The sequence below is a fragment of the Mustela nigripes genome, chromosome 4, assembly GCF_022355385.1.
Source record: "Mustela nigripes isolate SB6536 chromosome 4, MUSNIG.SB6536, whole genome shotgun sequence".
Taxonomy (NCBI): Eukaryota; Metazoa; Chordata; class Mammalia; order Carnivora; family Mustelidae; genus Mustela; species Mustela nigripes.
The window spans coordinates 77796539-77815697 of NC_081560.1; the positions used below are offsets into that span (position 1 = coordinate 77796539).

Consider the following 19159-nt stretch of genomic DNA (forward strand, 5'->3'; position numbering starts at 1 on the left):
TCTCACCAAGTCAGAAAACTAACATAATAAATTACTTTCCAGGGCTGGCTGCGTTTTCATAAGGTACTCCTAGAAAAGTTAAAGGATGTGAAATATTTTAGGTGTGATTCAGAGCTTTTTCTTTATAATCAGTAACATTATGTCTCCTCTGTGTATAAAATTTCACCCCGGACCTTATTAGCCTTTTTAAAAACAATGCTGTGTCTCTCATAGTCCCCACTCTTTCCGACTCCATAATTTATAATCTGGAAAAGAAGTGGCTTTATCTCTTTATACAAATACTTGTTGCAGAATCTTTTAAAATTGCTGTCATAGTTAGCGTGGGCTACTGTAAAAAAAACCTCAAAAACTAGGTGGCTTAAACAACAAACATTTATTTCTCACAGTACTGGAGGCTGGGAGGTTCAAGACCAATGTGCCAAAAGATTGGGTGCTTGATGAAAATTCTCTTCCTGGCTTGCAGATGACCATCATCCTGTTTTATCTTCACCTGGCACAGAGAGAGAGAGAGAGAGGGAGAGAGAGAGAGAAAGGGAAGGAGGGGGATAAAGGCAGAAAGAGAGTTCTGTCTCTTCCCATCATGATGATCCTCATCTCGGGGTCTTTTTGGAAAGCTAATTATCTCCAAAAGGCCCCACCTCCTGTTACCATCCCACTGCGGGGCTTAGGGTTTCAACCCCTGAGTTTTAGAGGACACATGTGCTCCCTTCATCACAATTACCCTCTAAATTCTATGACTATTTGTTAAAATAGCTTTTTTAAAAATGATGAAATAATGGGCAGCGAGTCAGTCCCTCCTCACTCCAGCAGTGTAATTCTACTCTTCCCCTCCCTGTGTCCTGTTCCTGGTATAGATCTCACCCTTGTATAAAGGGCTTCATGGTGAGGCGGGGAGGGGAGGGGGACGACCAAGAAATAAAAGTTCCTTCAGTGAGCATGAGTGAGTAAAATAAAAGCTGAAGAATTTTAAAACCTCTCATTCTAGTGATGAAGCCGTCATTACAGTTGATCTGGTGACCACAGACATTTTTAAACCCTTTGCCTTGGCTTTTCTCATATTACTGTGTCTCTATAATTTGTTCTAAGTCATGAGTATGACATATGTACTATCTGAATTCGATTTTCGTTGGAGATTGCCTAACATGATGTTAAAGAATATGAAGCTAGAACCCCGTGGTGCCTTTGTGCAAACAGAAAATAAATTCTCTCCATCAAACACCTTGACAGAAAGGTGAAAACTGATATAATAAGGATTTTGTTAAACAAGACTATTTGCCAGAAAACTGTCTTAGTGAATTTGAAGTGTTCATTTCTTAAGAGACTGCATATAATGAATGTTTGAGAACATACACAAAATATATGAAAATATTCAAGATAATAAAGATGTCTATAGTGTAATTTGCACATTCTTAGAAGTGCCCCCACTCCCACCCCCCCACCCCCCGCCCAGCCTCAAGAGGACTAAGTCTGCCTATCTGTGAAAGAAACTTTCTTGACTTGTGTAGCTCTCTTGGAGACCGATAATGATACGGTCCCTTCAGGCAGTTTTAAGCAACTGCTTTGTTTATAGGAAAGCAGAGAACAGAAGATACCATTAATTCATTGTAACATTCTTCTGCGTTAGAATGTGCACATTTTATTAATTGGGATCTATGAATTCTTGAGACATAAAATTGCAAGGCTACCTGGCCCACGAAAATCCTAGAGACTAGGAACTCTGTACGACAAATAGGCGGGCATAGGTTTTCACTCTAAAATCTGAATAGCCACAGGGATATTGATATTTTATATAGATTGGAATCAAGATAAGTAAAAATAATAATACAAGATATATTTTTAGGACCAAGCACATGCAAAATGGGCAGAAATATAAAAATCCCTTTAAAAATTTGACTTGGTGTTAGAAAATGGGTGGGAAAAACAAAAGACTCTTGAAATAAACATAAATTAAATCTTAAATGCTCTGTAACATTGAAAATAGATGGGAATAAAGTGGTAGGGCATTCCATCCAATAAGAATGGAATACATACATGGGAATACACAAGTGTGTTTGTGTTTTGTTCAGTGTAGCTGAGACGGTTGATGTTGTCAACAGTAGGATCTATGCGGGATAAAAATGTGGGAACATGAGAACATGACAGGTTTTGTTCTTAGGTAATTCCTGAAAGAAGGTGTGGATATCTCATTCTGTTGACATCCATTCTCTAGGCCCTGCTGAATACCGTGGAGATGTGCATTCTAGCTTTCTGATTAGTTCAACACCTGTAAAACTTCAAAAAAGCTTCAGTCACTCATTTAAGCCACAGTTTCTAGTTTGTTTTGCCTCTTTCGCTAAGTCAGATATTTAAGCATGTCTTATAAATCATTTTCATTTCTATTGTTTTTCTTAATGATTTATCTACTTGGAAAACAGGTGGTATGAATGATAATTTTTCAAAAACGTGAATCGCGTGCTAATGCTTTAATTTTTTTTTATGTCCAATAGACAGAATGTGCAAATTTCATCCGTGTACTTCAACCCTATAACAAAACTCATCTTTATGTGTGTGGAACTGGAGCATTTCATCCAATATGTGGTTATATTGATCTTGGAGTCTACAAGGAGGTAATATAATGAAATAGCATGAAAACAATTAGTTATAATATCTTGTCACTTAATGTCTTTGACATAAAACAGGCAGATTTGAATATAAAGTGTGTATCATATAGTTTATGAATCATAAGAACTCAGGTTCCCAGGCACCTTATAGATTGTCATTTTGATTACACACTTTATCTACCCAATAAAAAGTTTTTTATTAGAAGTTTTTTTAATGAGATGATCAAAATTAAAAGTGTAAAATGTTTCAAGTGTTTGTTTTCTATGGGCTCCATGTATGTCTTTATTTTCTCTTGAGTTTCCATTGTAATTAGGTCTATACTGGTTGCTCTTAGTAAAAATCCAAATCCCACACAACCTCGCAGTGGAATTGTATCTTATAAATAATTTCATTTTTCCCGTCCAGCAAATTTGACCTGTTACATACGGTGACAGTGGTGCACGCTAAGTCCAGAGAATTTTAATTATTTTCTTAAAATTATATAGTCATTAGCACACTGAACTCATTATTTCTGCCATGCCAAATTGCCGTAGTACAAATAAAGATGCACTAAATTAAGAGTACTATATTCCAGCTATCAATGAACATTTTAATAAATGGCAAACATGTAGATTTCAGTAATTTAATGAATAGCTAATACATTAAAGTGACTTCTTTGCATCTTGGACTGTGCCAGGCACGTTACATGGATTGTCTCTTTGAAATTTCACAAAGTTCTTAATTGAAGTTAGTACCTTTATAACTCCCAACTTACAAGTTAGTAAAAATGGAGTCTCAGTGGAATTAAATAACATGCCTAAAATCATCCAGCTAATAAGTGGTTTGGCAAGGAATTGAACCAAAGCTGTCTCTAGATCAAGCATGCCCAACTGGGCTTTAGAGTACATACTCTAAATTGTTTCTTTGTATGGGTTTGATGGGTTGTACTGTCATCCTTATGTTTATGTATATACCACTTGTGAATAACCACACATATTTGCAGGATAATTGGCTGTGTGTTTGAAAGTAAAGTCTGGGCTTATGGAACAGGTTTCTTTACATTGATTTAACTGATTCATGCAGAGATCAAACCCACAGCTGTGGCTGGATTAATTTTCCTCTCTAACCAACTTGTCTAACCAGCCCATTCTCAACTGTTTGAAAATAAAACAACCCTCATAGTTAAATCTCTGAACCACTAGGAGACTTGGCAACTTGAATCCATCATTCTTTGTTGCTGGTATAATGTTCGCTCGCCTCGCTTTGATGAAGGGTAATATATAACAGTAGCTCGTAGCATAGGGTGTAATTATATTAGATAGCCCCACAGCGTGGATGTGTTGGGAGGCCTGAGGCTAAAGGCCAAACTCACAACTTGCTGAGGGATGCACATAGTGTTCTCTAACTCCTAAAAGTCACGAGGGCTGAAAGGGAATTTAGATGGAGCTAATTACCTAGCTTGGGACTGTCAAGAGGGCTTGGGGCAGTCAGATATGCATGTTCTGTGACTCAGAGAATTATGGGTGAGCTGCGATGGGAGCCTGATGAGTTTTCCACCGATCAGGAGTCAGGTAATTGTAGGGCTACACTGCTTGAAGATCGTTAATGTTTTTCAGTGAGGAATTCACTGCTCTTCCAAGAAGAGTCAGAAGGATCTCCCACATTCAAGTAGATAAGGTTGCTCCTGAAGTGGCTGGAAAGAGGGACCGGCAGTATACATGAGGGATGGAGAAGGGAAGTGTAGGAAGTCCCCCTTCTGGGGAATACTGGGGCAGTGAGAGGAAAGAGGAGAAAAGCTCAAATGAATCCCAGATTTCTGTCCTTGGCAGTGAGTTGGAGAGCGGTGTTACTGAGGTGAGAATAGTAACAAGTTTGCGAGGGAAACAGTGAGTGAGTTTTGTACGTTTTGCGTTTGGGAAATGTTCAGGGAGGTCATGCCAAGCAGCTGGTTGGATCCAGATTCCAGGGCAGGCGTCAGGGCAGTTGTCAGCAGCTAATCTGGGAGCCTGGGGAGCCAGAGTTTGAATTATGGCTTCAGTCACTTACCAGCTCTGTAGACTTACATGCCCTGCATAAACTCCAAAAGCGTCTGTTTATTCAGCAAAATGAGGATGATGATAATAGTAACTATCACACAGAATTATTTGGAGGATAAAATGAGAAAATGCTTGTATGGGCTTTGGCAGAGCACTTGCTTCATTCCAGGCACTTACTACTTACTGTTGAGCCATGCGAGGCAATAGGAGCGTGAAAGGCAGCAAGGCAAGGATTTTATAAGTGTGTATGGGAACTTCGTGTAAAAATAATGTCTGCAGTGTATGTATACATGCGTATGTATGTGTAAATTGTGTGTATATATGTGTACGGGTACATACGTGTGTAGGTGTTTGTGGGTTGTATATATATATATATGTATGTATATATTCTTTGTGTGTAAATATATACATTTATTCTGTGATACTGGCAATGCCTGATATTTGTTTAATAATTACACTGGAGGTATGTTTTTTCCTCTGGGATCTCCCCTCTTCTGCCAGAAATCTCATCTTTAAGTGGGGGTGGTATTAACAATAATTTGCCTCATTGCTCTAATGATTACATGTTTCCTATCACGCTCATCTCTTTACTTCAACAATACACGTTGGTACATCTTATGTAATTAATTATGCTGGAGGAATTTTCTTATGAAACTGAAGTTATCTCAAAAATGAGTGCCTTGTAATTCAGTCAGTTTATCTCCCAAAGTCCACTCAGTCAACCATTATTTTTTACAAAATTTTCTTCTTAGTGTCCTTGACTCTGGTTTAAGGAAACTTGCTTTCCTCATAGTTCCTTTCTCTGGGAAATTATAAGGGAAAACTTGTCCTAAGACTTCAAGATATCAGTGTTATGGGCTTATCTTTAGAATGTAATGAAATGTTGCACCTTAAAAACAGAAGTCTGTACAATGATGAGGGTTTATCTCGTACTCTTCATCAACTGTGACATTCTCCTATTTTCTTCGTCTTTCCTTCTCTGGCACACTGGGCTTCAGTTTACTTTTTTCCCATTACAATATCCCATTATAGGCTCTAGAGTCCACAGTTCAAACATGACCCGTGGGAAATAATGTGCCCTTAGTGATATTTAAACACACATAAGAGCCACTGTCTACAGGTGTTTTTTTCCTGACGTCTCTCTAGCCCCATTCCCAGTTGGGAAGCACACCCTAAATGGGTTCTCACTGTACCTTTTTCGTGCCAAGGCTCCTATCGCAGCTTGTCATTAGCTGGCCTGTTCTAACTAAACACACTTGGACATGATCATATGACATGGTCATGGTGAGTCTATAAATTGATTTCAACACTTTTTTAAATCCATGAGTTTGAAACTCTGAGGTGAGATTCATTAACAGCATGAACTTGGGGACAGCCCTGAGAGTTCAAGCTACTGCTGTAGCTCTTACTAGCTATATGATGCTGAGCAAAATAGTTAACCCCTTCCATCCTCAGTATTCCACTTGCAAAGCTGGAATTCTTAAAGTAGCTACAGTTTTAGGCTTATGGCAAGGATTTCGGAGACCATGTACATAAATTTCCCCGGCCCACAGTTAGTACCTATTCACTGCAGGCACTATTCCTGTTAACATTAAAGTGCATTTACTTAAAATTATGAAAAAGCCATTGTCAGTCATGCAATTTAAATTACTCTCACTCCTCTTTTTTAAAAGGTGGTCCTTGCTATTGGTTCTGTTCAGAAGAAACAAATCTGAAACGACAACACACTATGGCAAACAATCCGTTTCCCTCTATCCCTTGTGCTTCATTGCTTACTTTCTCGATAAGCAGCACTAAGTGTTCCTTTCTTATTACTCGTGTGTCCTGATATAACTTGGTAGATACATCATCTAGAGAACATTTCTGAAATGCTGGATTTCTCTAACTAACGCATGTGCAGGGTGAGTCATCAGCCTTTCTGCTGGGTGGTAGTGTTGTCATTGTTATGAAACACTCAAACTCATGGGGCCATATTCATTATACATTCATATTTTTCTTGGAATGTTCAACTTAAGATGTTATTTTTTCCTGAATATTAAAAGTCTGCCAATGTCATTCTGTCTGTGGCCACTATTATAAAAATAGATATTTCAGCCAAAATAACTATGTGGTTTTAATGTGTACAGTGTTTTCATAATAGTGAAAATACTACAACAGGGTTTTTGTTGTTGTTGTTGTTGTTTTTTTTTTTTTGCCCACATTTATCAACAGATCTGTAAATGAACTGCCTGCCTTAGAATGATTTTATGTCTCTAAAATCACAAAGGCCTATTTTGTGTCACAAGGCCTATTTTGGTAAAGTTGCAAATGTATGAGTAAATAAACCACAATAGTAATGAAAATATAATTCTTAGAGTAATTTCATTTCTTCCTCTTCTTCTTCTTTTTCTTTTCTTTTCTTTTTTTTTTTTTTAAGTAATCCTTAGGGGCACCTGGGGGGGCTCAGTGAGTTAAGCCTCTGCCTTTGACTCAGGTAGTGATCTTGGGGTCGTGGGATCAAGCCCCAAATCGCCTGCTTCCCCCTCTCTCTCTGCCTGCCTCTCTGCCTACTTGTGATCTCCGTCTGTCAAATAAATACATAAAATCTTTATTTTTTTTTAATATTTTATTTATTATTTATTTGACAGAGAGAGATCACAAGCAGGCAGAGAGGCAGGCAGAGAAAGAGGAGGAAGCAGGCTCCCTACTGAGCAGAGAGCCTGATGCGGGGCTCGATCCCAGGACTCTGAGATCATGACCTGAGCCGAAGGCATGGGGCTCGAACTCATGAACCTGAGATCAGCAGTCACATGCTCAACGGACTGAGCCAGCCAGGCGCCCTATAAATTCATTTCTTAGATGAGGAAATTAGCTCATGGGGCTTAATAAATTTGTTATTAGCCTTAAGAAATATGTGTGCTTGCTGGTGATTTTGATAATGAGAGTGGTCCAGACTTAGTGAATTGATGGTTAGATCACTGCTTCCGATTGAAAAATTCATTCAGTATTATCAGTACTACTTGGGGCAAACACAGACCAAAACCTGGGAATTGAGCCTTGCCAGAAATAATATTTGCTGAAGATTAAGGAGCCCAGCATGATGCCTGTGCTAAACGCTCAATCAGTTTTTGCTGAATTAATGAGTTAGAATTTCGTTCTTATCTCCTATCTTCTTGCTGATTCTGCTCTTTAAAAAAAAAAAAAAAAAAACAAAAAAAAAAAAACCTCACTTGTGTTAATATTTCTCCTAACAGGAAGTTATATTCAAACTAGACACACAGAATTTGGAGTCTGGCAGACTGAAATGTCCTTTTGATCCTCAGCAGCCTTTTGCCTCAGTAATGACAGGTAAGATCAATGGCAGGCAGGTCTCGCTTTTAGGTGGTTTTCTGAAAAGGTTTGTGTGGACTGAACCACATTTTCTTATTGAGTTAAAGATTATCCGGGATTACTCTTTCACGGGCTTTTTGATTATAGTATTTTAGTGCCGTATCTCTATATTTAGCATCCTTATCCTCAGCGGAGGACCAAGCAAATCCTTCATTTCTACACAGTTTTAATTTTTTTTTAAATCTATATTTATTTATCTGGGAGAGAGAGAGTGTGTGAGCACAAGGAGGGGAAGGGCAGAGAGAGCAAGAGAAGCAGACTCCCCACTGCGCGGGGAGCCAGCGCAGGGCCATCCCAGGACCCTGAGATCATGACTTGGGCTGAAGGCAGATGCTTACCCCACTGAGCCACCCAGGCCCCGCTCTACACAGTTTTTAAATGAACTTCAGGTTGAATTCTTTTTAATGCAAACGACACATACTTTCTTATTCTATAATTTTATTTCGATGTCTTAGATTTTCTTATACGAAGCTATGTCCCTATTTGGCTTCTATGGAAGTTAAATTTAGCAATTCCTTAAACATAACAGGTTACAAAATATGCTGAAGATTTGAGTGCAAGGATTAATAATAAGATGTAGCAGATAAACTAATAAAACAAATGGTGGAATACAGGTAATATAAAATACAGATAATAGAATGTGATAACACCTTTTCCCTCAATGCGAAATTTTTGTTAGCACATTCAGTCTTCTCTTGCTTTGTCTACATTTTAAATTCGCTTGTGAGGTGACTGTCCTGTTTAAAGAAGGCAGTGCTGTGTGGTCTGAAGTCCAACATTATAAGGATCCCTTTTGTCTTGGTTTGGTTCATGACTTTACTCTCTTTTTATTGAACTTGTCTATCAAATGTTTGAATAGACGGTAAGAGTGAAGTACCATGACATTTTAATTTTCACTTAGTGAGAACTAGTGATCTTCCTTTGAAGTGAAAGCGTGCGTGTTTTTGTGTGTTTTGAAAATCGTATGACTGATGTTTAGTCTTTATCCTCAGAAAGTGAGATAGATGATTTGGGATTCTGATCTGTCAAGTGGGGTTGACAGAGCCTTAATAAAAACAATGGATTGCAGGCATCAGTGACCCCTCTTACAAATCCCTAAGTGATTTAAATACAAAGACAGTTTTAAAGCCTGGTCTACAGATAGAGTTTTTAGGTTGAAACACACACTTTTTTTTTTTTTTTTGGACAATATGTTCAAATATCTATAGTTTTTTATGTTTCAAATGAATAGTTTGTTTCAAACTCTTACCAAGTAATGCCTTTTTGATGTTGTTATTTTTTTCTTCCGTTTTTTAAAAATTTGCTCCACAAATGAAATATTATCATTTACCATTAATTTTAGGAGATTGCTTTAAGAGAAGGAAGTAATACCAATCTATATTTATTTTACCTAACTGGATTTCTCTCTTCTGTGTATTGTTTTGTTTTGTTTGTTTTTTTTCCTTTGGAAATTGACTCCTGTCATTATTTAGATTGGTTGACTCAAATAGTTGAATAACAGGTTATTTAGATGGATGTAATCAGAAGATTCAGGAAATATCTCAATCACTTATAGAAAGTCAGAATTTTAGGAGTGCCTGGGTGGCTCAGTGGGTTAAGCCTCTGCCTTCAGCTTAGGTCATGATCTCAGGGTTCTGGGATTGAGTCCTGCGTCTGACTCTCTGCTCAGCAGGGAGCATGCTTCTCCCTCTCTCTCTGCCTACTTGTGATCTCTCTCTGTGTCAAATAAATAAATAAAATCTTTAAAAAAAAAAAAAGTCAGAATTTTAAAGATAATGTTTCTGAAAAAAATTGGATTTTAGTGATAAAACGGTGTCTTTCACTGTTCTTATACATGGCCATTTATAAATCTAAATGTTCTGTAGAAATTAGTCTTTTTTTTTTTTTTTTTTTTTGTCTGTTAGGTGTACTCAACGTTGTTGACTATAAGTAAGGATTTCTTAAAATAGAAGCATAGCTTTCAAAGGGCAATATATTCCAACGTAGGGACAGCATTCTTGTCTCTCTCCTCTCCAAGTGCCCACTAGCATTAAGGAACAGTGGCCCACACCCCTCTTTCTCTCCCTCAATCCTTTTCTATTCCCCTTCTTCCCCCATTTCTTCCTTTTCTCTCCCCATCCTTCTCCCTCCCCTGCTCTTTCTCTTCTGCATCCCCACCCCCACCCCCACTTCTCTCTTTCTGGCAACACATGGATATGCATTTTACATAAATAACAGGACAAAGAAGTTCGGTATGCAGTAATAGCCACATCTTTTTCTTTTCAGGAATTCCTGTTTATCAGAACCATTAGAGATGTGATTAGCTACAAGGAATGCAACATGTTATAATTACCAAGAATGACTTCAATGCTGAAAGCTCCCTTTCAGCAGAGGTTAGGCAGAGAAAAGTTGTGGTCATTGAGGTTGTGTCGGTTAAGTAAATACTAATTACGCAATCCATTCCTCATTATGGCATTTACTTTTTAGTAATTTTTGGGGGCTGCTACAAAGGCAAACTCCTAATTATAGTGTATCTTTGAATTATTTGTGGGGAGAGGAGAAAGGAGGAAGAGCTTATTCATAAGAGAAGCTAATGCATATGCAGTTATGAATTCTGAAGACTTTGGCCATTTTTATCTTCAGGTCTCTAGCATCAACATACCAAAGTTCATTGAGTTATCCGGTCTTTGACGCTACAGATTTTTCAAAATTTGAATGTAAAATTTAAAGAAACAGTATCTTTTCATATTAAGCAAGGAACGCCTTTGGTTTCATGCCATGAAATTAGTGTATTGCCAGTAGTATCTGCTGCTGTACTCATAGAAGTCCTGTGTATTTTCTTCTCCCTCTCAGATGAGTACCTCTACTCTGGAACAGCATCTGATTTCCTTGGCAAAGACACGGCATTCACGCGGTCCCTTGGGCCTACTCACGACCATCATTACATCAGAACTGACATTTCAGAGCACTACTGGCTCAATGGTTAGTGCTTTTCTCTTTTCATTTTTTTTTGCCTTTGCTTTTGGGTAGATAAGAAACTCATTATTACTCATTCAGATGTGTTTGGGAATAAGTGGTTTAGCTTAACATTATAAAATACATTTGATTAATTTCCCTCTAAGACAAATCCCCAGGACCTGTTGTGTATATAATAATAACAGCTGACACTTACTGAGAGTGTGCTATTGTCCTGATGCTGTTCCATGCTCTAATTGATCCTTTAAATGTCCACAATGACATATGAGGTATGCATTCTTATTATGTGCCTTTTACAGATGACTAAACAGAGTGAGGTTGAGAAATTTGGTCAAATTCTTATAACGGGTCACTTATAGACCCTGGGGCTCAAGTTGGCGATCTTTCTCCTGAAGTCTGTTTTTTAATGACTAAGCCAAATACTATCGACAAGGGGGTAGGTTGTGATGCTAACTTCTTTGGTTAAAAGTAATTTATACCTGGGTTGAATGTCCCTCTAAAATTTTAAGCGTATTAATATTGACATTAGTTTATCTGGGGACTTTTTTATTCTGAGTATTCTGAGTTTTAAGAAAGCCACTAATGAATTAATTGACTAATTAATTAATTACTGTTTGCTTATGTTCTCCTTACAGCAGGTCAGATTTAATCATGGTAGTCTAATGTTGTCTAATTATCATAGGACTTTATTGCGATATAGCGTGGCAGAATCACATAACATTTTGCCATTTAAGCAAACAACATTTCTCGTTCCCACCATAAATACTGGGTTTTAGTGCAGGAGGCCTTGGTAGACATTTCCTAGGGGCTATCTCTCCATCTCTCAGTATCATTTAAGCAGTGACAACATAAACAGAAGGGAAAAACACTTTAAAACATCTCTTTAGTCTGAACCTCCAGATACATTTGTTTACACAACAATGGGCTCTCCCTTGACCTAAGAAGAGCCTTATTAATGGGGAAGACAAATTTAGAATATCTCCCAAATTATGTGATTTCTCATTAATTTCTCTACACTCAGTCAGGACAAGACTATCTTCTTGAGCATTGTGAGGTTTTTGTGGAAATACTTGGTTTGAGAGTGACTCCATGGATTTTTACCAAATAGAAAAACTTACCCATATCTGTTTAGGTAACAAGATATACATATGGCTTTAAAATGAAGTATAGATTGTATTTCTTTATCTTGGGATGGCAAATGTCATTAAATTGCTACTCTTTTCAGAGATTATTCTGTTTATCCCTTAACAATGACAGGTCCATTTAGAAGTCAATGGCATTGCAGAATTAATAATGTCGGAAATCTTTATTCAACTATTATTTGACTAGCATGTTTCTAATGCTGTGTGAAAAGGATCACAAAGGAAGACTTTAGTTGGTTTATTTAGTAACAACTTTTGAGGACCCTTGGTATAATGAATGCTGTTCTACTCCTGGGTTTACAAAGATGACAAGGGAGGGTTACTGACCTCACAGATGACGGCTACTGGAATCATTAGGAGGAGAGAGTGGGAGTTGGGACTGGAAAGCTGTAAATATTATCCTGACACCACAGGGAAGTTAACTATGGCCTAGTTTTTTGTTGTTGTTTTTTTTTTTTTTAAGTATAATTGACACATAACATTATATTAGTTTCAAGGGTAAAATATAATAATTCAATATTTGTATATGTTGCAAAATGATCACAAAAAGTCTATTTGATATCCGTCACCATACATAGTTGCAAGTATTTTTCTGTGTGTGATGAGAACTTCTAAGATCTACTGTTTTAGTAACTTTCAAATATGCAATACAGTATATTAGCTATAGTCACCATGCTGTGTATTACATCCCCAGGACTTATTTTATAAGTGGAAGTTTGTGCCTTCTTACCCCTTCATCCATACCATGGTCTTAATCAGGGAAGCAGATCTTTGTTTTTTATAAAGGTAACTGACACTAGCATGACGAGAACACTAGAAGAGAATGGGGATAGTGAAAGAAGCCAGAGCAAGGAAATAGGAAAATACGGGACAAGAACAGAGGTATTGCCAGTGGAGATGGATGTGAGAATATACAGCAACAAATATTTTAAATAGAAGATATTTGTTTGGGGATAGAAAAATCCAAGGCTATGAGGACGGAATTCAAGAGAAGGGATGGATACTGAAGGAACTTGGTGATTAAAGAAGTCAGTAAAAAGGAAGAAAGGAAAAAGGAAGAAAAAAAGTAGAAAAGTCTTAGTGCAAAGATTACTGAATGCAAGCAAAGGACTAAGAATTAGGAAAACTAACATTTGTGGTTCTAAGACAGTCAAAGCAAAATGCTTAGTGATTACGGGCCAGGAGACCATATGACCCATATGCCCTCATATTTCCAGTCTACCTCTAATGTTCTGTATCTCTCGAAAGTGTCCTAGTTTAGACAAGAATCACAGCTCTGTTTCTGTGGAATTAAAGAATGTAGGTTTAAATCCTGAATGTCACTTATTTGTGAACTTGGTCAAGCCTTTCTCTGTGTCTACATTGTTTTGTCAAAAATTTGGCATAGTAATAGTATTTATTCACAGGGTGTTCTAAGGATTAAATTAGATCATATAGGGAAGATGATACTGGGAAATCTAATGGAAGACAATTTTAAGAGTTCAGAGTAGATGCTGTCATCACCATCATAGTCACTATTCTTGATGGTAAAAAAGACAGGAGGTGGCACTAAAACACCAAAGGCTCTGTGGTCCACTGACATCTGATAAGCATTTATTAACTATTGACCACCTTTTTTTTCTTTCTCTCTGCATTTCATGATTCTGTGAGCTCATCCACTCTCAGATTCCCAACTGTTTCCTGTGTTCAAGTTTCCTGAAACTATATTTCCAAACCTTTTTTCTGCAACTCAGAGCCCTTAAAAATATTTATTTGTGTGTCTTATATTTTCCTTCCAGTTCACAAGAAAGAAACTGATGTTTCATATGTGAATAAAGAGATCTAAGCCTTCACCCTGATAGTGCCACAAGGGGGGCTTTGGTTATTTTTTACAAGTTGTTTAAGTTGTGAACCTTTGCTTGAGTTTCTTTAAATATATGCTGATACAGATAGAGATATGTAAAAAACTAAATATGTAAAAATCTAAAATCCCTGGAATCTAATTTAAATTATCTTATTTTCCCTTTAGAACCTGCCATTCAACACCAGTTTCCTGACTTCTATCTATCTTAACTTTCTAAACATTATCCACCCATTTACCTTGAAGTTATCTTTTATTCCTTCCTCTCCCCCACCCTTTTTATCTTATCTATCACTAGGGCCTTTACTTCCGCCAAAATATCTATCGACCTTGTTGTTTCCATGGCCACCATCATTCTGTAGCTCATCATCACTTGATCTCTGGGTTCTTGCCACTATTTTATTCTTTGTTAATCCACTTTCCTGTCGCTAATCTCTTCTGCTTTAAACTTATTTTGTATAATATCACTATTTTAGGCACTTTTAAAGTATTATTTTATTTACCGGTATAATCCTGAGAGAATTACTATTCCCACTTTACATATGGGGGATAGACTAGAAGTCATATATACCGTGCACAGATAGCTATTAGATGTGGGGTTGAAAGTCAGGAATGTCTTTCTTGCTCTCGATACTTTTTTCTTGACATTTTAGGATATATTTTATGATCGGCCTAAATTCTGTTGTTTTGACTGCACATCCCCTGCTCCTGGACCCTTATTTACAGACAAAGGCTGTGCCTACATACTACGTTGTGCAATAGCAAACTGAGGATGTGGGTTTGGTTGCAGGTGCTAGAGCAGAGAGAGAACATGTGGTTGGGTAAGTGATGTGGAAGACCGTGGCAAAATCTCTGAAGTCAGGGTTAGTGAGAACATCAGATCAGCTGTTTGCTAATGGACAGGCAGCCCAGAATTAGAAGAGCATGATGTTTCAGGAGACCCATTCAGCCAAGGAGCTTCTCAGTTCGTGGAAACTAGGGCACAGCAAGGGAGAAATTATAGAAACTATATGAGTTTCTTATAATGAGGAAGTACTTGATTGGCTAAGGCAAAAGATTGACTTGCTTAGGAAGCATTTCTGTTTTCCATTCTGAGAAGTGGCCATTTTCCAGATAGAGTTACCCTGGGGTCCCAAGACAGAGGTCAGTGGATCATCTCGCTGGAATCAGGAGGACGGGGAAACAAAATACAGTGATTGGGAAACTGCAAAGATTACTGGGAATAAGGTTATCATAGACATGATCTTATTCAACCTCATATTCCATAAACTAAGATAACATGAAGAAGGTGTGTCCAGGTCTATTATCCCCAAGCCTGGCCTTCCATTCCAGTACCAAACCTCGGAAAGCAGTAGTGTACCCTATCTCTTGAGTCACAAGTTTGACTGCCCTTCTGGTGGCAGTTACGGGAATAGAGGCTATTTCTGCCTTAACATTGGACCTGATGTACCAGTTACTGATGTAGACTACTTGCTTTGAAGTGGCACTAATAGAGTAGACACTAGCCACATGTACATTTAAATTAATTAAAATTAAATGCATTTAAAATTTGGTTCCTTAGACATACTGGGCATATTTCAAGTGCTCACTGGCCACGTGGGCTAGGGACTCTCATGTTGGACAGCACAGATGTAAAACATTTCCATCATCACAGGATTTTTCTATTAGACAGTGCTGGTCAAAAGGGTACTTATTTATTAACTGTGTGCAGTAGCTCACAATCAAATAATGCAACAAAAGTATAAATTTTCTTTACTGTTCACTTAGATGTATGTGAAACTCATGCCTTGGTCTCATAAAATTGTTGCGAGGTTGAAAGAACTGACAGATATTCGATATTTCAAATGACGGAGTCGGGGTCAATGTCAAATCAGTTTCTACTATACAGTAAAACATCATTGTATTATGTATTTCTGGTTAGACAGTTTGAAAGGTTTTCTTCCTGTTAAATTTTCCTCTCTGTACTTCCACTTTTAGTTTAGAATGATAATTTTATGTTTGAGATTCACTAAACTCTTGTAATTGTAAAGCAATATTACATTTAGATTAAGTGAAATGTAAGAATTAAATTAAATTTGCAATTGAGTGTGTTTAAATAATTAACCTTTTAAAAAGTATGATCTTATGTGAATCTTTTTTTTAAATTAATTAATTTATTTATTTATTTTAATAGACATATAATGTATTTTTATCCCCAGGAGTACAGGTCTGTGAATCTCCAGATTTACACACTTCTTATGTAAATCTTTTTTAAATCCATAAAATCCTTAATGCTTGTGTGTATCCCGTATTTTGTTCTTTGCCCTGTCCAAAATTAGCCAGAGCAAGATCAGCTATCCTCTTCACTTACCAGTCCAAGGATCCTTGTCAGAATTCCTCTAGGACTTTGTCTAATCCAGGTTCAGTAACCTTAAGAAGTGTGAATACCGACCTCTTCTTTGGGAGACCAATCCGTCTGCTAAATACCTCACCAGGAGGATGAAAACTTGCGAAGATGCAGTACTATGGGCGGTTTTGGATGAAGTCTTGGATGGTTCCACACTTCTCTTTCTCACTTTTCTTAATCAACTTAATCTTAGAACCATCAGGAAACGGGAATGTAGATACAAGTCTGAATGGTTACTCAAATACAGTTGAGTTTTCATGAGAATTTTAGGGTAAAGCTTAGAAGTATGATGACCATTTGGAAAATGAAAACAAACAATGATGCCTCTGATGCGTATGTTTTTATTTTCTTTGCTGGAGTAGATGAGAACTTCTGTTTTAAATTTTTATTTTTAACATATGGAGGCAGTTTTCACTGAAAGTTGTGTTTCATTGAAATTCTCCTGGAGAATTCTGTTGTCTGCAAATTCTCCTTCCACTCTGAAAGGGTAACATTTTTTAAAAGGGATAGTGAGAAGATATTGCAAGAAGTGAAGGAAAGGAAGGAAGTCACTATTTGTTAATTCACGGTGTGGGTGTGCTCATCTGGTGCAAAGAGATTGGTGACTCATATCGCAGGCTCCGTGGGTTGATGCCATTTTCACTAGGCAGTGCCTCTACATGTCATACTAATAGCTCATTTGTGAAAATGCATGATTTTAAACTCTATCCCCATTAGAGCATGTCTTTTCAATGCCGAAGGGGGAAAATGTGCCATTGTAATAAAGCCCAGGTGTCTATTGTTATGATTTTAAATTATTTAATGCAACAACTGTGCATGTCATACACTGATTAAACGATAACTATTTTTACTCAAACTTGGCAGCAACTCAAGAAAGAGTTTCTATACTAAAATACTAGCATTAATATTCTTCTAAGACAGGACCTCAATTGAATCTGCAAGAAAGATATTCTATATTCTTGAAACGCATTTATTTTTTCCTCATGAGTATGCTTATTATTGAAATCACACAATAGAGTACTGTTTGATACTACCTCATTTTTCATAATTAGATTTCTTCCTATAATAAACATTTGGCTTCAAAATCCCCATCATTCAGTTTTCTCACAGTACTCCAAAATGGTTGACTTATAGGACTTAGAACCAACATTTAAAAGAGAATCCAATAAAATCAACAGTCACTGAATGTAAGTGATTATCTATCTATGAACATCTAGGATCTATTGATCATCTGTATTGTATATTAGCTAAAAGGTGAAAGAAATACAAATTGGCTAGTATTTACTCTATTTTCCCCCACTGATATCATAGATAAAATTCCTGGAATGTAGACTGGTGTCATATTCTACCTTTGACCATTTCAAATGGTGATACCTGAACTTGGATAGTATTTTCAATACCCAAAGTAGGTTTTTCTGTGCATTTCTGCAAAAGGAGAATAGGAATTGTCATATTTATTTGGTCACCCTGCAGACCATCTACATTCCACTTTGTCATAGAATTATTTTTTTTGTTGAACTCAGTAAACAAGTGAAGACTTACCAATTGTCTCCTCTAACCACTTCACCCATCTGAGTATCTGAGGAAAGCTTTACAAGCAACTCTGTCTCTCACACTGGAATTCCTTTTACCTGTAATGATTTTCTGTTTCACATCACTAAATTCTCATTTCCTCTCTAGAGAGAAAGGACTGTAAATTTGTACTACAAGGTTATTTTTTAAATTATAAATTCAACTCAATCATTAAAGTGATAGGATATAAATGTTACAAGGGTGACATGCTTCATGTAGAACTTTTATTTAAATTATATGAGTGCTATGATAAATTCTATTTGTGTGAATCCCCTTTTAAAGTTCAAATATTTGTTAAGATAAAACAAGCCAATCATATTCCTATAATTCATGTATCTTTTCAGTTTTATCCCTTTTGTGTCTTGCTCCTGCTCAGGAAGGGCAGAGGGAGAGGGAGCTAATCCTTAAACAGACTCCCTGCTGAGCATAGAGCCCACTGTGGGGCTCGATTATAGGACTCTGAGATCATGACCTGAGCCAAAATCAAAAGTAGGACACTTTGTGGAATGAGCCACCCAGAAACCCCAAAACCCTACATGGTTTTCTTTCTTTCTTTCTTTCTTTCTTTCTTTCTTTCTTTCTTTCTTTCTTTCTTTCTTTCTTTCTTTCTTCTTGGATTTTATTTATTTATTTCAGAGACAGTGAGTGGGAGAGAGAAAGAGAGAGAGAGTGAGCGCACATACATGCAGGGGAAGGGGCAGAGGGAGAAGGAGAAGCAGACTCCCTGCTGAGCATAGAGCTAGACTCAGGGCTCAATCCCGGGATTCCAGGATCATGACCTGAGCCAAAAGCAGATGCTTTAACTGACCAAGCCACCCAGGCATCCCCCAAAACCCTACATGATTTTCTAAATTTTATTTTATTTTATTATTTTTTTTTTAAGTAACCTAGGACTGTATGAAAAGAGAGATTATCAAGAGCGTAAGAGTCCACTGGAGTTCTAAACTTCAGGGAAAGAACTCGGAAATAATAAAGAACAAAGGAGAGAAAGTTCATGCACATAATTCCCACTCATTTTCCTCTTAAAGTTTCCCGTTTAAGCAGAGAAGAGGTTGGATAGGAAACCCCAGTGACCCAGCCTGACTGGGATGTCAAAGACTGAACTACCCATCACTTGGAATCAAACATTAACTTTTGTTTATTGAAGAAAGCTCTTGGGAAAGTTGTTTACTGGGCTATTGGCCTACTGCTCTGCTTTAGCAGGAGATGATTTTCGGGACTCCTGGGGTACATGACAATAGGGCAAATGTTGATCTTCTTTTCTGTTTTGTTTTTGTTA

At 37.3% G+C, this 19159-nt stretch overlaps 1 protein-coding gene across 2 annotated transcripts in view; it reads left to right on the forward strand.

Moving 5' to 3' along the window:
• Positions 1–19159, forward strand: part of SEMA3D (semaphorin 3D) — a 203459-nt gene that overhangs the window by 119862 nt on the left and 64438 nt on the right. For both annotated transcript variants that reach the window (XM_059396942.1, XM_059396943.1), the window contains exons 5-7: positions 2487–2606; positions 7850–7943; positions 10818–10946. In XM_059396942.1, coding sequence (XP_059252925.1) covers positions 2487–2606; positions 7850–7943; positions 10818–10946 — 343 coding nt within the window. The remainder of the gene's footprint in view (positions 1–2486; positions 2607–7849; positions 7944–10817; positions 10947–19159) is intronic.